The 21,211-nt window shown below is 34.9% G+C and overlaps 1 protein-coding gene across 3 annotated transcripts in view; it reads right to left on the bottom strand.

The window, feature by feature from the left end:
- Window positions 1-21,211, bottom strand: part of TFEC (transcription factor EC) — an 82,759-nt gene that overhangs the window by 16,834 nt on the left and 44,714 nt on the right. For 2 of the 3 annotated variants that reach the window (XM_022582818.2, XM_089917485.1), the window contains one exon: window positions 1,498-1,612. In XM_022582818.2, coding sequence (XP_022438526.1) covers window positions 1,498-1,612 — 115 coding nt within the window. Of the gene's footprint in view, window positions 1-1,497; window positions 1,613-12,368; window positions 12,450-21,211 lie in introns of those variants that run through there. The other variant, XM_089917486.1, reaches the window with a different exon arrangement.

Here is a 21,211-nt window from a genome sequence, read left to right as displayed (position 1 = left end):
TTTTTTATAAAAAATTATGATTTCTACATCCCAAGAATTGGAACTAAATACATTTCTCAGATATTCCTATTGGACAACTCCATACTTTCAGTAAGTGACACTTCATGTGCTATGTAGTTGTGAGCATTTGTGATAGTCAGTCTCCAATATGGCCCACGATGATTCTCACTCATGATATTCACACCTTTGTTAGTGCCCTTCCACACTGAATAAAGCTGACCCATGAAACCAACAGAATTTTGTGGGAATGATTAGTGTGGCTTCCCAGACTACATCATAAAAGACATTTTCAGCTTCCCACTTTGGTGTCCCTTGAATTGCTAGTTGTCATGTCATGTGGACACCTGAGCAGTCCTGTGGAGAGGTCAATGTGGTAAAGAACCAAGGCCACTTGCCAACAAGCAGCGCCGACTTGGAACACCTGTGAGTGAACCACCTTGGGAGTGCATCCTCTCGCCCGTCAAGTGGCAAATGTCTGTACCTCTGGCCAACATCTTGACTGCAACCTTATGAGAGACTCTGAGCCAAAACCAGTTTTACAGGTCACCCCCAGAATTTCCGAACCAATTTTGAGTAATTTGTTATATAGCAATAGATAATTAATACAATGTTCTTTGAATTATTCTAGTTTTAAAATAGAAATACATTTATTTAAATTTAGTTAAGGCTACATTCATTAATTTTAGTCTAAATAATTTGAATGCATAGATATTTTTGAGTTATTGGTTAGACTCCAAGAATGGATATATTGCATTTATTAAAAATGTTTATATTAACTATATAAAAATATTTAAAGACCAGTGTTTGAGCTCCAAACTAAAAATTTGTTATAGAAATTTCGACTGAGTTTTATTTTATTCTTATGGAGAAACTAACACTGGTCTTGTAAGCCATGAAATCCTTATTTTGATCCACTTCTGCTTCTAATCAGCTGTATGACTTTGGGAAAATAACTCCTCTGACTCTTGATTCCCACATCAACATATTGGAGGAACTTGACAGTGCCCCTATAATTCCTTTGAGTTGTAACAATTTTGAGATTTACTATTGAAAACTGAGGGTTTTTTACCCACATGAGAAAGTTAAATGTGAATCATGAAATCCATAAAACAAGCTAAAAAGGGGAAAATCTAATTTTCCTTAATCTATTAATCTGTTCTTTTGCAATCATGTTAATAAATTGCATCTATTCAATATCAAAATGAACCTATGTTAAGTGAAGAACTTAGTCAAACTGTCATATACATATGAATAGAAGTTATGTGTATATTCACCCAATTCCTAAAATAATTAATTAATTCAATTGAACTGTAAGTTATGCTAACTTGCTGTTTGGTTGTCATAGAGGAAAAAAAGATGGATTTACTCTCTAAATGTCTTCCATTTTAACTAACTATTTTAATAATATTTTTAAAATCCTCTTTAGCTTGGAAATATGTCACTCATGTCTTATGTAGTTGATTTTTAAAAAGGATAAAACTATAAAAGCAATGTTACCTGTAATTTCTCTTTTCATTGGTAGACTATTTGGACAAGAAGCACTTGTAAGGCCCATATTAACTGGTGAAATTCCCTGCTCACCACTATACACATCCAAAATACTTCCAGAAAGCTTTAGAGGAAAAAGGAAGAAAAGATCAATCAAATCTTCATTGGATATTGACAAAGTATTTAGATGTTCGTTTTAAATTTACCACTTTATTAATAGTAATTTGTAATATATAGCATTTTAATTTTAAACAAAAGTGAGTATGCCTTAACTTTGTAAAATCATTGTGGCATGCTTATGGATAAGTTATATTGAAAAAAGCTATTTGTATTTAAGCAAAAGGAGAAATTAGTTCACTCACGAAGAAAATTTTTGATTAATATTTACAAAGTTATGGGAATTTGATCCAGCACATTACCTGGTTATAAATGAAAAAGATTGAAAATATCATTTTTGACAAAAATCAATATACATATTAGCAAAGCTGGAAAGTTCATTGCATATCATAAATTAGGTATAATGGTTGAACATTTTGGAAGCCTTCTTAATACCATCAGTGCTACCAGCAACTCACAGTCAAGAGGTGTCCTACACTGTTAATTAAGTGAAAAACTTTCTTTCCTTCCTGGAAGGCATACTTTTCTCAATGTACATTTAATGTTCTAGATTATTATAAATATCCTAGCTGGTAACCAAAAGTAGTCTAAAACTGCTTTTACCTCTAGTGGATATAGGGTATGTCTAATTATAGCAACACTGCAATTCTTAAAGTGCTTCTTGGGAACAATTTTTCAGAAAGCTAAGATACTTTATACACAATTTAAAATCGTACCAATTTTTAGTTAAAATGTGCTTATTGATTTGATCTCCCAAGAAAAAAATTTAAATAATATTTGTAACTCAAGTTAATATTCATTATTCCAGAACAAGCTACATTTAAAATATAAGATTTGAATGTTTAAAATATTTCCATTCTAAGTATCTTTATTTCATTTCTGGGAAGTCAACCAAGAGCTGAATAAGCAGTATCTTTTTTCTTTCCTAAAGAACTAAAAATAATACAAGTAACCAAGCAAAGCTATAACCAGATTATTATGGAGACTCTAACATCTTATTCCCACTTTTTGTAAAACTCCAGTTCAAACTGAGGGAAATTTTTTAATACTTATAAAATCAGACTGAAAATAAATGTGAAGAAAGACCAAAATTAGTTTCTGACATAATAATCTATTAAACTATATAATAATATTGTATATTTCTGAGGGAAAAAAATCATTGAAAATACAGTGGAAATCAGGCTAATATTTAAGTGTATGTGCATATCAATAAGGACATTATAGATTGCATATGGTATTCTGATGTATATTTTCATATATTGGTTCTTCTCATTATTTACTCTATTTGGACTCCTCATCTTTATTTTATATAAATTCATTGTTTTAAAATGTATTTTTGCTTCTGGGACCTTAGAAGGGAGTGCCTTAAGTGGGATATTTATTCCCTCTCAATTTCCTCATCTGAAAAGTAGGGACAGGGACAAAGTTGACCAAATTGGATAGATGATGAGTGTTAGTATCAGTACAACACAATTAGGAAGAAATCCTAAAGGCAGATATTTCCCTAACATGTGAGTCATTTAGTTATATTGGTAAAATTTAAAATTTTCCGAAATCTTTTTTTGAAAACCCTGTTGGTTATAAGCTGGGGCATCACCAACCTGAATTGTTCATTTCCACTGTGCCTTTGAGAAACATAATGGACATGCTGAACAAAAAGACAGGGAGTGAGGGAGAAGGAAGGGGGAAAGAACTAGGGAAAGGGCACTTTTCTCTGAAGAGTTTGAATTCCGATGGATTTCAATGCAGCAGTGGCAAATAGCAGAAATGTTTGAGAAGAAAAGGAGCCATATTACATATACACTGCAACAATAAAGTGATAGATTCCTAACTATAGCATCTCACTGGGTCCATATTACCTCGTCAGACGGTACCCAATGCATTTTTCCTTAGAAATGGGTCTGGAATTCTGAAAATGAATCTAATCCTGCTTAACTGTGGGTATATTACATCCTCTCCTGACCTTGGTTATTGTCAATTTATGCCCTGAAGCACAATGATTAATATCCTATTTAATTTTATGCTGTAGGTACTACTCTATTTCATGTAAATAGCTAATCACTTTTTGAATATCATTAAACAATTGGTTTCAATTTCAAAGTATGTAATACATCTCACATAATCTAAAGAGCCTTTTCTCCATTAAAAGATATAAGGGTACAGTGTTAGTGAAAATTTAAAGATTACATAGACATTGGAAAAGGCTTACAAAGCAAAATTATAACTACTTTTTTTAAAGGTATAAGTTACTTAGGTATTAAGGTCTAAGTCTTAGCTTTATTTTATAGAGTAGTAGGCAACTGGATAGATATTTTATGAAGAAGTATTTATTATTCTGGTTAAAACACAGGTTACTTTTTCAGAAAAGCAAAATCATTGACATAACAATAGGGAAATATTATTATTAGAAATAAACTCACAAATTTTAAAGACATCTAATAAAGAATTAATTATAAATATTTTCAACAAGGTAAAAAACATACTCCTCAAGACAATTCTTCTTTCCAGTAGAAAAAAGTGAACTCCTGATCTAAGAAGTTGCTTTGAAGTGAGAAGTGATTGGCAGTGGTTCCTGATGTCCAAGATTCTCTACCCTAGATTTTATTCACATCTCATTACTAAGATCATAGAGACTTAAGTGGACTGAGCACTGGCCTTTCCACACATATGCTACCTTTCAGAGTAGCCAATATTCCCTAAAGAAAATTAGCTCACAGGTCAATATATCAAAACGTTAGAGGAAAATGACTATTTTAAAAGTTAAACAATATGGAGTGTTAGAAATAACATCAAAAGCAAAAATTTTAGAAATAAGAAGTAAAAGATCACATGAAACCAAGTTTTTAAAATTGACCTAGTGTACATTCTAAAAGAAATAAAGATATTTATAATATCTTTATAATATAACTTGTAATAATTTATAATATAAAATAATAACAAGAAAGCATAAAATGGCTGAAGTGATGAAGCAGAAATAGGAGCCATGAAAATATAATACTTGAACAAAATAAAACTATGGGAAAACAGCATAATGCATATACTTAGAAAGAAATAAAGGAATTACCAAATTAAAGTAATCTCTCAGGAGGGTGATGAAAAGAACCAAGAAACAAAGCATATGAAAGAAAATCTAATTAGTATGTAGGATAGAATTATTAGAACTAAAATACAGACAGGTATTAGGACTCTCAGAGAAAAAGAATAAATAAAACTGGAAGGAAGAAAAAATTTTAAGAAATAATGGAGATGCATTTCCTAGAATTAACACTAAATAAAAGACCAAAAAGTCTTTTATTTTATCTCATCTTATTTTATCATTGTTTTATTTTGATTTAAAAATCAAAGGACCTATAGAATATCAAAGAAGAAAAATGTACACCCAGACACATTATAGTGAAATTTAAGAGTATACAATGACAAAGAGAAAGATCGAAAAGCCTAAAGAGAAAAAGAGAAGATTATGCTCAAAGGAATAAGAATCTGATTAACATAAAAATTTTTCAATAGCAAAATGGATGAAAGAAGAAAGTGAATCAGTATTTTTCAAATGTTTAAAGAAAAGGACTTAAAATACAGAGTTTTATAACCAGCCCAAATATCATCCACATATGAGGTCATGATGAAAAATATTCTTAGAGGTATAAAATGCTTAAGAATATTTTCCCTCAAAGACTAACACTGAAAACAGTTTTGCATGAAGTAAATATGATATAATAAAATATGTCATAAAAAATAATCAAATATCTTGGTAAAGTGGTTGTAGTCTAAAAAAGAAGAAGGGAATCAAAATCAAAGATAAAATGAAATGTATAGGGCTTCCCTGGTGGTGCAGTGGTTGGGAGTCTGCCTGCCGATGCAGGGGACACAGGTTCGTGCCCCGGTCCGGGAAGATCCCACATGCCACGGAGTGGTTGGGCCTGTGAGCCATGGCCGCTGAGCCTGCACGTCTGGAGCCTGTGCTCCGCAACGGGAGAGGCCACAACAGTGAGAGGCCCACGTACCGCAAAAAAAAAATGAAATGTATAACCATATAAGTCAGTATTAAAGTCTAGATAATATCAGTACGATTGGATTGGAGTAGTAAAAAAGCCAATGGATGTGAAAGTGGTAAAAAAAAAAATTACTAAAGAAAAACATATTAAAATATAGGACTCACTTAAATAATAAAATAAGATGAGAGGAACAGATGAAAATATATCAATAAGAATAATCAATGTAAATAGGTCAAACTCCTCAGCTAAAAGGTTGACAGTTTGGTTAAAAAGACAGTATTTAGATCTATGTAGCTTACAAGAGACACCACTACATTGCAAAAGGACACAAAAGATTGAAAATTAAAAGATGGGAAAAGATATGTCCAGCAAATTATAACCATAGGAAACCAGTGAACTACATTAATATCAGAGAAAATAGGCTTTAAAATTAGAAAAATTAGGGCTAGAGAGAGTCACTATCTAATAATAAAGAATTCAATACTCCAAAAAGGCACAGCAATTATGAGCAGGCTTGTACCTAATAGAATAACCTCAAAATATGAAACAAAATGTTTGTAGCTACAAGGAGAAATTAATAAATCCATCAACATATTGGGAGATTTCAACACATTTCTCCCTGTTTTTTGAAAAGTCAAGTAGACAAAAATAATCAGTAATGTTCTAGATGTGAACAATAAAAGTAAAGTCTTGGCCTAATACATGTATATAGTTCTACATCTACAAATTAGAGGACACACAGTTTTCCAAGTACGTATGGAACGTACATAAATATTGATCATGTACTCAGAAAAAATACTAAAACCAACTCCTCCCCCCAAAAAAATTTCAAACATTTCATAGAGTCCTTGATTTCCTATATATTTAGAAATTCTTAAGTGACTCAAGAGTAAAGACCAAATCATACTGTAATTTAAAAATAAATGAAAGATACTGAAAACACACATAAAGAAACTTCTGGAATATGGCAAAATAATGCTTTGAAGGAAATTTATGCCCTTAAATATGAGAAAAATAGATAAAAATTTGAAATTTGATAAACTAAGTAAATTTCTCAAGAAGTTAGAAGAATAACCAAATAAACCCAAAGCAAGTAAAATAGATAGTAATATAAGATCATAAATCAGTGAAAAACAAAACAATGCAAAAGACAAGTTTTATTTTGTTTTTTCAATTAACAAACTTGACATGCCTCTTACAAGACTGATTAAAAAGAATGAAGACTAAACAAATGATATCTTAAATGAAAGGAGGATATAACCACAGTACAAGTTGAGATTTATAAGTTTTTTCCTCAAGGATCAGGAACAAATGAGACTGGGACACCACCCACTTTCTTTCGCCACTTCTTTTTAACTTAGTGTTGGAAGTCCTAGCCAGAGCAATTAGGCATGGAAAAGAAAGTCATTCAAATTGGAAAAGAGTAAGTAAAATGATTTTGTTCACAGATGATATGATCCTATATTTAGAAAATCATGAGGCTACACACACACACACACACACACACAAGTATGAAAGCTAATAACTGAATTCAAAGTTGCAGGATACAAAATCAACATGCAAAATATGTTGCATCTTTACACACTAACAAAGAACAATCTGAAAAGGATATTAAGAAGTCAACTCCATTCACAATAACATCAAAAAGAATAAAATATTTGGTAATAAATTTACCCAAGTAGGAAAAGACTTAGACACTGAAAACTAAAAAACATTGTTTAAAGAAATTAAAGAAGATATAAATAAATGGAAAGATATCCCATGTTTTTTGATGAGAAGACTTAATATTGTTAAGATGACAGTTCTACCCAGAGCAATCTACAGATGCAATCCAAACCCTATTAAAATCCTAACAGTGGTTTTTGCAGAAATAGAAAAACCCATATTAAAACTCATATGGAATCTCAAAGGACCCTGAATAGCAAAAACAATCTTGAAAGAGAACGAAGTTGGAGGACTCAAATTTCCATATTTCAAAGCTCACTACAAAGCAACAATAATCAAAACAGTGTGGTACTGGCATGAAGACAGACATAGAGAGTGGAATAGAGAGCCCAGAAATTAGTCCTCAAATATATGGTCAAATGAGTTTTGACAAGAGTGCCAAGACCAAGACAGTTTTTTCAACAAACAATCTTGAGAAACTAGATAGCCATATGCAGAAGGTGAGGTTGGATTCTTACACCATAAACAAAAATTTCTCAAAATGGATCAATGACTTAAACATAAGAGTTAAGGCTATAACACTCCTAGAAGAAAAGATGAGGGAAAATCTTCATGATATTGGGTTTGGTGATGATTTTTTGGATATGATAGCAAAATTACAGGCAACAACAACAACCAAAACAGATAAATTGGACTTCATCAAAATTTAAAACTTTTGTACATCAAAGGACACTATCAAGTGAGTGAAAGGACAACTCACAAAATGGGAGAAATTACTTGCAAATCACATATCTGTTCAGAGATTAATATCTAGACTACATAAAATAAACTCATATGACTCACAAAAACAACAAAAACAATCCAACTTAAAAAATGAGCAAAGAACTTGAATAGACGTTTCTCTGAAAAAGATACACAAATGACCAATAAGGACATTGAAAGATACTCAACATCATTAGTCATTAGGGAAATATAAATCAATACCACAATGTTTTACAACTTCACACTCATTAAGATGACTATTATTAAAAGAAAGGAGGGCTTCCCTGGTGGCACAGTGGTTGAGAGTCTGCCTGCCGATGCAGGGGACACGGGTTCGTGCCCCGGTCCGGAAAGATCCCACATGCCGCAGAGCGGCTAGGCCCGTGAGCCATGACCGCTGAGCCTGCGCGTCCGGAGCCTTTGCTCCGCAAAGGGAGAGGTCACAACAGTGAGAGGCCTGCGTACCGCAAAAAAAAAAAAAAAAAGAAAGAAAGAAAGGAAAACATGTTGGTGAGGCTATGGAAAAAATATTACCCTTGTTCATTGCCACTGAGAATGTGAAATGATGCAGCCACTGTGGAAAACAGTATGACAGTTCTTCAAAAGTTAAACATAAAATTAGCATATGACCAACAATTTCTCACCTCTAGGTATATACCAGTAAGAGTTGAAAGCAGATACTCAAACAGATATTTGCACACCTATGTCCATAGAAGCATTAAAGAGCCAAAGGGTAGAAACAATCCAAATGCCCATCAATAGATGAATGGATAAATAAAACGTGGTATATACATATAATGGGATATTATTCAGCCATAAAAGGTAATGAAGTATGGATACATGTTACAACATGTATGAATGTTATGCTAAGTGAAATAAGCCGATAGAAAAGGACAAATATTGTATGATTCCACTTACATGAGGTACCTAGAATAGTCAAATTTATGCAGGAAGAAAGGAGAATAGAGGTTACTAAGGGCTGGAGGTAAGGGAAAATGGGGAGTTATTGTTTAATGGGTTCAGGGTTTCTGTTTGGAAGAATGAAAAAGCTCTGGGAATGTATAGCAGTAATGGTTGCACAACAATGTGAATTTATGTTATGCCACTGAATTGTACACTTTAAAATGTTTATAATAGCAAATTTTATGTTATACACGTTTTACCACAATAAAAAAGATAATAACAGAGATTACCTATAATAATTTTCCAATGACTGTGAATGCTTAGGAAAAATACATAAATTTCTAGAAAAGTATTATTTGGTAGAACTTACTACACAAATAATTAATAGTCTTGAATAGTCGTATGATTACTGAAGAAATCAAAACAAGCTTTAAACATATTACACAAGAAAATATCTGGACTAGACAGTTTTATGGGCAAAACTGTCACATTTTCAAGAAACATACCATCTCAATTTTGTACAAACATTTCCAGACAATAGAGACAAGAGAAAATATGTTCCAATTCATTGAGACTGAAACCATATGAAAACATTATGAGAAACAAATATTATAGACCCATTTCATTCATTCTATAAATCTTAAGCAAAATATTATTAGTAATTTTAATTCAAGAGAATATAAAAAAGGTAACTTACCATAATCAAGTTGGATTTCCCATAAATATATCTTATGACGTTAAAAAAGAAAAAGAAACTCTATGATCATCTCAATAGATTTTTAAAAAGTATCTGATAAAATTCAATCCCACTTATTATAAAATTCTTAGTTTGTGAGAGGACAATAACTTTCAATAATAGAAAATATAGCTTTGCCTGTGTTTAAAATCAGTGTTTCCCTATGAGAAAATAAAATCTGGGTCCAAAATTATTGTACAAATATTCATATAACCATTTACTCTCGGGCCAAATACAGTAAAGGGCAGCATGAATGATCTGACCTAAATTCCACATATGTATTTTTCTGTTTTGGCCTCTTCCCTCTCCATGTACTAGGTCCAATCTATTACCCAGTTATGACATTTTTTTCTTTTAAATCATTGGTCAGTTTAAATTTTCTTCCCTATCCTCGTATCTCAAGATCCTCAGGGCCTTCAGCCTAAGATATGTCCCTCCCTCCAGTAGTCCTCCATCCCTCTCAGTTAATTTCCAACTGCTCCTCTCAAACCAACTCATGTTTTAAAAAATGCAACTTTCTTCTGATCTCTCTCAGCTCAAAAACCTAAAATTTAAACCTCTCCCCTTTAACTCATATATTAAGTTCAAACCCTTGTGTCCAGCTTTCAAAATCTCATTAAATGGCCCCACATTATCTGGTCAACATTATTTCCCACTACTCTCAAGTTCTGAAAGATTTCTCATCACCACATACACATATGTAGACTATGTCACAGCTTGTAAAAATAGATCTCCCACTCCAGTGGGAGGGAAGAGGCAAGAGGATAGAATGTTGCCAAACGGAACCTATGAATCCGCATATGGAGAATTTTTTAAAGATAATAAAATACAAGCAATATCATAATATATATATGCAACGTCATAGATAGTTGAGTATTTATTATACACCAGATATTCAGATAAGCATGTTTCATAGTAATAACAAAAAACAGCTTCTCAGGTAATCTTTATAATAACTTTGTGAGTGAAGTCTCATAGTTCCCATTTTAAATATAAATAATTAAAACTCTGAAAACTTAAGTACTTATCTCCAGATCATACAGTTGTAATAAATAAAAGACTTGAGATTAAAACCTAGGTCCGTCTAACACAGAGGCTGGATTCTTTACTACCTATCCTATTGTGGAAGGGCTCTTGCCTTAACACTTTTAATGGTAAGAAGTGTTTTGAAAACTCAAAAAAGTTGGAGCCCATTGGAGAATATTTTTCTCAGTTTTATTCTTTCCCACTGCTATTTTCTGCACCTCAAATGTCCTCACGCTTTCTTTAAGTATCAAACTACAACCTACTCTCTAAGTCTCAACATAAGGTCCAAACCATCTCCAACATTCTCCCTACAGCAACCTGGCTTAATTTTTTTCTTCACCAAAACGCTATAGTATGAGGAAACTTGACCACAAATTCAATAATTTAATTCATTTTTATTGTTTTACCGCTCTTCGTTTATATTCACTCAGCAAGAGAGAGGGTACTATAGTACCCAGGAACACTCATCATGTTTCTGAAAACTGATTATGTAAAACCCTGAGAATTTCCTGGAGATACATGTGCATTTGTGTATATGCATACATACATATAATATGCATATATGTATGTTACATATGGGTGTGTGTGGTGTGTGTGTGATGTATCTATCCCCCAGATAATCTCATTATAAATACAAAAAAGGAAATAAAATCATATATATATATACATATATTTCCAGACAATTTTTCAGTATAGAGGCTAAATGAAGAAAAACTTCTAAACTCATACATAGATGTGTATGTGTGATATCTATATATCTATATCTATATCAAATATTTAGTGTGAGTTTCATGGGAAAGTGAGGGGATTTTGAGTTGTTTGGACCCTCTATTTTGCTTTTCTCTGAAGACATTTACTGTGAATGCAAAATGGCAAAATTGAGCTTGAGACTGTTAGATAGAATAATTGTAGGCATAGAAAGAAGATAAACTTCAGGAATAAAGAGTGAACACTGTAGGAGAGCATATATTGCACAATGTAAGCATATATAAAAACTGGCATTTAAGAGAATATTTTCTTTCCTTTTGTGTATTTATTCTTTCCTCTAGTTTACCTTTAAAAATAGTAAACTAGATTTTTCCAGTTTTAGGACATGTACAATTGATCTCCCCCTAACTTTATTTTATTTGCTGAAGCAGGGCTATGAGGTTTGAATGATAAACATTGAAAAGAGAAATCCCACTGAGTTATTTTTTTTTCATTCTATTATAAGTGAATAAAAATAATCTGTTGGGCGGGAGTGGGAGATTCCTGTCCTTGACCAGCTGGTTCATAAAGCAAATAGAAAAGATAAAATACAAAACAGAGAATGGTAACATAATAAATGCTTTTGCATCATACACTTTATATATATATAATCTGTTTAGTACCAAATGTAAACGCTGCAACAAATAATTAGTAGAACCTTCACTTTTTGATAAAAAGGTCACAATATAACATTATTTTTAACAATTGTTTAACTAAATAGACTATAAAAATATTTTTACTGTAGCCAAAGCATTAAAAACTATCTTCTAAGTAAATAAGCTTGTCAGTACAGCAGATTATATGTTACACTTTTCAATGCTCAACTTCTACATACCTTATTTTATTGACTAGTAGTTTATAAAGTTTAAATTCAGTATTTAAGGTGGTTTCATCTCCAAACATTGAAAGAATTCCAAAATGCACTTGCTCACCAGTTTTAACTTTGAAGTGTCTATAACCTTCACAATAGCAATGGTTTTCTCTTTCTCCTTCATCATTTTCTTTTCCTTACACTTGCAAGCAATAACTGGGAGAGCTGTGCAGAAACTTCTAAGGTGAACTTTGGTTCTCCCTTGGACTTTAAGTCTAATCTGCTCTAGATTGTGATTGACAAAAGCTTGCTTGTTGGTGTTATGTAGTCCTTTCAAGTTCCAACCAAGCACAGGGGGTTGTTAATATTTACTCAGTCCTTGTCTCTGAAATAGTCTTGAACTATAACAGTATACTGAGATTGTCAAATGCCACCAGCATTTACAGACACTTGATTGAAAAATACTCATCTATGATAAAAGAAATGAGTTACTGTGCACAACCACATCTCTGAAAGGGAGAGGTGAAACTAAGACTAAAGGGTAGAAATTATAGGGAGACAGATTTAAACTCAGAGGCTAAACAATCCTTTGGCTGGAATGTGACAGAGGATCGGATCAGGCTAAGGTCCCTTCAGAGTCTAAGATTCTACAATTCTATGAAATGGCTTCCTTCTGAGGCTGCTAGCACAGCAGAGTGGGTAAGATTGTGCATTTGGTGTCATACAAGATTGGATTCAAACCCCTCTCTTGCCATTCACTAACTATATGAACTTGAGTGAGTTACTGAACTTCTCTAAGCCTCTTTCCTCATTTGTAAAATGATAATCCATAATAATAGTCTCTATCTCATATGTTTCTTGTGGTGATTAAATTTTCATGAAAAGTGTTTTGCACAATCCTTGTCACATAGCAAGTACCCAAGGCATAGTAGCTATTATTATTGTTGTTATCCTTATTGCTGCTGATTTTTAGCCATTAAAAAATTTCCTAAATGGTAATGTATAATGGGAACAATTTTTTAAAATATTGTGTGTGAATTTTAAAGTATTTATTTCATATGCATTTGCTGAGCACCTATGATGTGCTAGACATTTGTGCTGGGTACTGAGAATAAAATAATGAACAGGTCACTCTTTTAGGCTTTAGGGACACAGCAGTGAACAAGACAGACAAGATTACCAGCTTCCAGGAGTTTACATTTTAAGGGTGGGAGCACACAATAAATAGGTAAATAAAATAAAAAAAACAAGATAATTTTTGTAACTCTAATCCTAAGTGTCCCAGGGAATTAAATAAGATATTGATTTAGGAAGTGTGGGATGGGGTCTTCCAAATAGGGTGATTGTGGAAGACCTCTCTGACAAGTTGATATGGAATAAAGATCTGAGGCATAAAGAGATAGTCATGCAAAGATTTGGGACAAAATCATTCCAAGCCCAAAAAAGGAAATTCCATGGTCCTAAAATGATAATATGCATGTCATATTCAAGGAGTAGGAAGAAGGCTATCAAGACCAGAGCCTAAAGTTAAAGGGAAGTGCTGACTATGGTAAAGGGTCCTGGTTATATTCTGAGGATTTTAGGAAGTTAACAGAATGCTCAGCAGTCAGAGAAACAGGATCTGGGTTTTGCTATGTGAAGATCATTCTGGCTGCTGTGTGATCAACAGCCGTAAGGGGGAAAGAAGTAGCAGAGAGCTTAGTTCTGAAGTTCAAGTGAGAGACGATCATAGCCTGGAAAAGGGTTTTAGTAGAGGAGCTGATAAGCTGTGAGATTCAGGAAATCTGGGATGCTGAGTAGGAGGGCATACTGATAAATGTGGTTGTGTGGAAGTAAGAGAGAGAAGAAGAATTACTTTTTTTGGAGGGTGTTGGTTCTAGATGGATAAGGAGGGGGACAAAAACTTCTTTTCAGTCAGATTAGGTTTGAGATGTCTGTTGGAAGCACAAAAGATGTTAGGGTAGCAGTAAGACATACGAATCTAGCATTAGGGGAGACAGCTAGGCTGGAGAAGGGTTGAGATCACCAACAGAATGTATAGATATGTGAGAAAAGAGGACTGAAGTCTAAGCCTGGGAGCACTTTAGCATGTAGATGTCTATTAGAAGAGAAAGAACCAGTAAGATGGGTGAAAAGCCAAAAACTGTGGCGCTACAGAATCCCAGATAATACTTCAAGAAGGAGGGAGTGGTCAACCATGGCTACTGCCACAGAGAAACCAAGCCTGGTGAGAATGGAGAATTTACCATTGGCTTCGGTATTGGTTGGTTTTAAGAGCTCTTTTAGAATTGTAAGGGCAACAGCTGTATTGGAGAGTAGAGGATGGGAGGTAAGGAAATGGAAGCAGAGTGAGTTCTGAGGGGTAGGGAGTCAGGAAATGGTGTGGTAGCTGGAGAGGAACTGCATTCAAAGGGAGTTGTTTGATTTGGTTTTATTTGGGGAGAATCTTAGTAAAGACAAGTGTAATGCTGATATTTATAATTCAATACATCAGAATAGGCTGATGATATAGGAGGAGTTGCTATTTAGAGAGGGAAAGTGCTTGAGAAGATAAGAATTTGTGAGATCTAGGACACAAGTAGTTGGGCTGGCTTCAGATTATGAGCTGGGACGATTCTATTCTAACAGAAGGGATGGCAGAGAAAATCAAAACAGATGCAGGTGGTCTTATAGAATTTGTGATGCAAAGCTAACAAGTAAGTTCTAATCTGATTGCATATATTTTCTCTCTGAAGTATGTTGTGAAAGAGAAATCAGCTAGAAAATGGAGAATGGATAGGGAATGGTGGAGATTTGAGAAGAGAAGAGAAAGTATAATGTTGTCTTAATTAATGAGAATTTTCACCAAGGAATAGCTGTAGTATTGTCTGGTAGTAGTGAAAGCCCCTATGAAATTTTGGTGATGTATTGGAGGTGAGTACTACGAGCAATGTGGTAAAATTTTATCCATTCAGCTACTCAGGTGAAGATGTGTAGTAAGATGAAAAATAAGTTTAATCAGGGTTGGGCTTTTGTTAGGAGAATAAAATGAAGAAAAATGGGTATAGGCTAAGAGTGTTTGCAAGAGAAATGGTTATAGTACTTGACCAAGAATAGGTTAAGAAAGAAATTGTCAAAATGTCATGAGTGAGGGGCCGGGGCAGCCCACCCCACCCCCTGCCCCCACTGCCCACGAGGGCCAGCGTGGGCTCTGGGTGAGTGTGGCCATGGAGGGTTCTCCGGAATCAGGGCCCAGAGGTCCACGGGACCCAATCCCGGGCTTTGAAAAGAGCACAGCACAGCTGGCACTGACCTGGAGCACCACGCCACGCTTCCCCCAGGGTCAGCTGGAGGACCCAGAGTACAGCCAGTTGGAGTACAAAGGTGAGCAGGGTGGGGCTGTATGCTGGGCACCACAGGGTGACCCACAGAGGCTGGTATTCAGCCCGAACCAAAGGCTGGCCTCAGACAACCCATCTGGTGGACTGCAGTTTGCCAACACATAATGAAGAAAAGATTGGTTCAAAGAGGGAAAAGGCTGACGGGACTCCCAACCCCACATGACCACACCCCCGGCCACAGATGGTAGAGCAAATTACGCCCTGGATGGAGGGGCAGACGAACAGCGATCCAGCTCATCAAGCTGAGCTCTATGCAACCCTGGCCTTGTCCTGCCCTTCCTGGAGGTCTCAGAGAGATAGAGACAGAGGAAGGAGAAGGGGGCCAGTTATTGCATACACTGCCACTTTCATTTTCCAAGGTGGAGGAAATCCTCACCATATTAATGGCATGGAAAAAAGAAAGAAGAGGTATCCAAAGGCAGAGGAAAGAGTCCAATGGACCTGATTCTCTGCACAGAGAATGCTGAAGGTGACCCCCTCCGCCCCCAAAAGAAAACAGAACAAAACAGAACAAAACTCGTCAGGAAACTCAGTTCGATTGCAGGATAGAAACTTCATCGACACTACAGAAATCGGTTGCCTTTCTGTACACTCACAACAAACTATCTGAATGAGGAAGGAAGAAGAGAACCCTGTGGACAATGACGGTAACAACACAAAAAAAATACCTAGGAGTCCATCTAACCCATGACCTACAAGACCCGTAACTCAGAAAACTGGACGACAGACATACCAATGAAAGAAAATGAAAACGATACACACAAAACATGGAAAGATAGGTGGTGCTCATGGATTGGAAAAGTCCGTCTTGTGGAAATGATTCCACACCCCCAAGACAATCCAGAGATGTAATGCCATTCCTCTCAAAATACCCACGGATTTTCTCAGACAAGTACAACCAAGAATTCCAAAATGCGTCTGGAAACACAAAAGAACCTAGAGAGTGTCAATACTCTCTTCAGACAGCAGCACAGACTTCGGACTTCCCACACTGCCTGATTTCCAACTACCCTGCCAACCTGCAATCATCAAGACATCATGGTATAGGCACACAAGACATCCACATAGATCCATGGAGGAGAAAGGAGAGCCCAGAAAGAAAGCCACGCTTGTGTGTCTATTCGTCTCTGACAAAGGAGGTGAGAAGGTCCCGTGGGGATATGATAGTCTGTGCAATGAATGGTGTTGGGGAGACAGGACCGCTCCATGCACAAGCATCACAATGGATTCCTTTCTCGTGCCACCTACAACAAGAAACTCACACCAAATCGACTACTGCAACGTAAAACCTGAAGCCAGGCCAGGCCTAGAAGAAACCCATAGGTACTGCGTTCTTGGACCTCAGTCTTAGAACCATGTTTGTGGATTGGTGTCCCCAAGCAAGGGAAAGAGAAGCACAATAAAGCCAGTTGGGGCTCCAGGTGACTGAAAAGGTTTTCAACAGCACAGGCAAGCGTATGCATGACAAAAGAGGCAGTGGACCGAATGTGAGAAAACACTGATTTGCAAATGTTGTATCTGAGAATGGCAATCATCTGGAAAACAGACTGAGAAGTCACACAACACAAGCCTGTGAGACACAAAAACCCTAACCTGACGCTTAACCCTAATAATGTGTGTGTGTAATTATTTGCACTGATAGTTATTTTATACTCAACATACCTAGATTATGTATAATAAACATATTCTATATCAAAAAAGATGTCATGAGTGAGAAATAATAGCTATTGAAAACAGTGGTAAAGTCAATTGATTTGGAGTCTCCACAAGCTTGAGCAATTGGTGAAGTAAGAACATTAGAGAAGGTGCACTGAAAAACAGAATGTAATGGTCAAAAAGTATGAAATAAAAATGTTATAGGATAGAGAAATACATAATAACAAGATCTAAGATATCATCATGTGAAGGGATGGCTGGATAGGAAGGAGAAAAAATACCATTGACACCAAGGTGACTGAGAAACTGAGAGGTTAAGGTATTGATGAAAACACAGCTGATTTCACTGAATGTTTCTTGCACTTCGGGTCTTTTCAGTCCAATTTACAAAATTGTTGCAGTAAGAACGAATTGACAGTTGCCTAGTTCTCTTGGTCAAATAGAAATTGAGAGGTAACTTCTGCTCAATTATTCTGAGTCTAGTCACTAATCACTCAATATTCATTTCTGGGTCAGAAATACCTGGGCTAAATTGATCGGTGAAAACCTTGAACTATTCCACTCAACCTGGGGAAATGTGAAGGACCACCACAAGTGGTGCAAGCTACCCCTTAGCAGCTTCCAAGCTTTCCACCAACAGAAGTTAGAACATGATTTTTAATTAAGCCTATATGCAGTGGTCCTGGGATAAATCTACACTCAAGGTTTTCTGCTTAAGTCACAGCAAAAGAACCCCAAAGTGACTAACAGCACAATCAGTAGATTGCCCCTAAGACTTTGCAATTTCTGTGAGAACTAGAGAAAATATGTAAAATACTCAGCAACGTGCCTGTGACATAGTAGGTGAGACAGTAAGAAAAATTATTATTATTGATAAATATCCTCACTTTTGAAGCTTACCATTATGGGCATCTGTTGTTTTAGCCTCTCTAGAATTCATTTACATTTATTTTGGTAACAACTCCTGCTCTCCTGGTTCTCACTCTTAACCTAGATAATTTGTTTTGTGGAGCTGCTTGATTCACAGCTCTAGCATGGGCCCAAGACCCAGAAAAATTGGCTGACAGTTAGATATATGACAGAAATTGCTCCACAAGGAATTAGCCCAGAGATTGAACTGGAACTAAGCAGGAAAGGAAGCTCTCCTCTTAAGTTTTTAAGCTTGACTTAATGTATCCACCAGGATGCATTTGGTTATGACAATCAGAAAATCCTGACACAATTAGCTTATAAAATAAAAGAAAAAAATCTTACTTAATGTGTGAGATCCATAGGTAAAGAATTCTCCAGGGACATATAAAGCAGTATTTCTTTGCATTCCGCTTGGATTTTCCTCTCCCTTTGTTTCTTTAGTTTTTCCTCAGTTTATTTGCCTTCTGGGCAATAAAATGACTACATAAGTCACATTGTCTTACAACATCATGGAGAGGCAAAGCCTTCTCTTTCTTGGGTCTCCTTTAAAGTTTGAAGTAAATTCTAGAAGACCCCAGGAACCTGCTCAACTTGCCAGAATTGCAACACAAGCTCATTCTTAAAACAATCTCTGGCCAGGGAAACGGGGCCACCAGGGTTGGCTTAAATTAATCAGAAACTTCCTCTTCCTTGTGAAGGAGTGGATGTCTGAAAAAAAAAACTGGGTTAGCAAGGAAGAATTGTGTGCATAGCTAGGAATAAGCTGTGATAGTGTCTGCTCAACAGCTGAGAATAAGGCCAGTACAGAACAAAGGCAAACTTATGGAGGGATGTTCACATACAATATTACTTAGGAATTTGTGGATGACATGAGCCAACAAATTCCTTTCATACTTAAGCCCCATATAAGCCAGGTTCTATCATCTACAACCAAAAGTTCACTAGCTAAAATGCTTACTCAAAGCATTCCTCTGAATCTAACAGGTCTTTATTTTTATCCACATGAACTATAAATATCCTTCAGAATTTCCTATCTCTGTTCTACCACCTATTCTTATACATTCTTTTTTTCTGACTTCTTGCCTTTTCTTATGTTGTTCTCTCAACTTGTTATACTTTGCTGCCTTCATGTCTACCTCTTAAAATCTTAACCTTCCTTTATAACTATATCTCAAATATCATCTTTTCCTAAAGCATTCCAAAAATATCTCAATTTCGCATGGTTTCTACTTTAGTCAAACTCCAGGGCAACTCTCTGACTAGCATTTAAAAAAATTATATATATATATATATATATATATATATATATATATATGCCATCTACCAAGATTTAATATAAAAATAGCTTTGGCAATAAATATTTTCAATTATTCTCATAATGCAGAAGAAGAAAGTGAAATAAAGAGAAGTGACTTGCACAGTACCTAGCTGACAACTTGGGTTAATACCAAGATCCATATTCTTTCCCTCCCTGCCTCTCAGGTGTGCCTCACTGCACTGCCTCACTATCATGTTGCCTCTTGATATGTGAATTGTGTCTCACTCAACTTTTAGTTTCCTATAGTGCACGTATTGTGCTTTGCATATAATAACTATTGAATAAATATTTGGTCAGTTGAACTGCTTGGGGTTATATCTTGATCTTGATTTATCAATGATTGTTGATTGGCCAACAGCAGATACTTCTTTATATAAGTACAAATAGGCCAGTAGTATCTATCTTTTACATTCTGTATATCAAAAGCAAATTCCCAATAGTCACTGTCACCAGTTTGCATGGAATAAGCAATCTATGCAACCTCTACAAAACAAGTAAGATAATTTGACAAAGAGAATGTTTCAATGTACAATTTCAATGAAATAAGTACCACATACAAGGAAGAGAAGATTGCAGGAAATTAATATCATTTCCTCAAACCCAGAAGTTGAATACTAGTTAAGAAAATAGTAACCTCATGCTGTGGAATTAGATGGGGAAACTTAGCATTAATAACATTTATATAGATAATTTGTTAGATTTCCTATAAATATGCTGCTTGAACCCTGAAGAGAGAAGAGGTAGAAAGAATTGTCACTTCATTCTAAAAAACGAACGAACAAACAGCCAAAAAACAAACAAAAAAATCCACCAAAAAAACCTTCAAAAAAAACCTATATTTTAAACCTCATTTGATCTTTGTCTAATAGTGGTATTAATGACTTGTTATAAAGTGGAGGTCCTTTGAACGAGAGAAAAGGAGGAAAGAGATAATTCTCCTTTTTGTAGTCTATTTGGGAATTAATAAAGAAAAGAGGGATGCTTTGTCTAATTTTTTTCTTAAAGTTTTAAATTTAAAATGTCCATTGTTAATATTAATACAACTTAGCCCACTGATTTACTGATGAACAGTATCTAGTCAGAATTCACTTTCTTTAAATGAAATGTTTAACAATTAAATCACAATCTTTCATATTTTTTCTCATGTTTTCTAAAAGGTCTAAAACCATAAACAAACAAACCAACAACAACCCTTCAAACTGTATAGAAAGAGCTTGCACACCCTTTACAGATTCGTTTCTAGAGATTAATAAATGAACAATGAGAAGGCAACAGTAATCAAATAGGAGATAAGATAACTCTTCACTGCATATTATTCCAGGAATTTGTGATTTCAACACAGAAATCTGTCTACATGCCTTAAAGTAGTGTGAGGCTCTTCTACCTTTCTTCAGTTCATCTTTAACCTTTGGTTATTGGCTCAGAAGTAAAGTTATATTTTTGTTGTTATAATTTTTTTCTTTCCTCTATAAGGTGTAGAGCCTCTGAATCTGATAGCTGTTAGCCATGGTAAAATAGTTAAAATTTAGCCATGAACTTATGAGGGTATTATGATATGTTGTGCTTCAAAGGGAAATCTGAAGATTTCACAGAAAATGCTATAGCAGACTAGATATATAATTAGATGGTGTTTATAGAGATTAGGTAGGTAAGTAGATAGATAGATTGACAGATAGAATAGTACACGTCCTATTATCT

Source organism: Delphinapterus leucas, chromosome 9, assembly GCF_059928025.1.
Source record: "Delphinapterus leucas isolate spDelLeu-1000000601 "Yukka" chromosome 9, BTC_Dleu_Yukka2, whole genome shotgun sequence".
NCBI classification, from domain to species: Eukaryota; Metazoa; Chordata; class Mammalia; order Artiodactyla; family Monodontidae; genus Delphinapterus; species Delphinapterus leucas.
The sequence above is the reverse complement of the archived record's forward strand: the minus strand, read 5'-3'. Positions and strand labels throughout refer to the sequence as shown.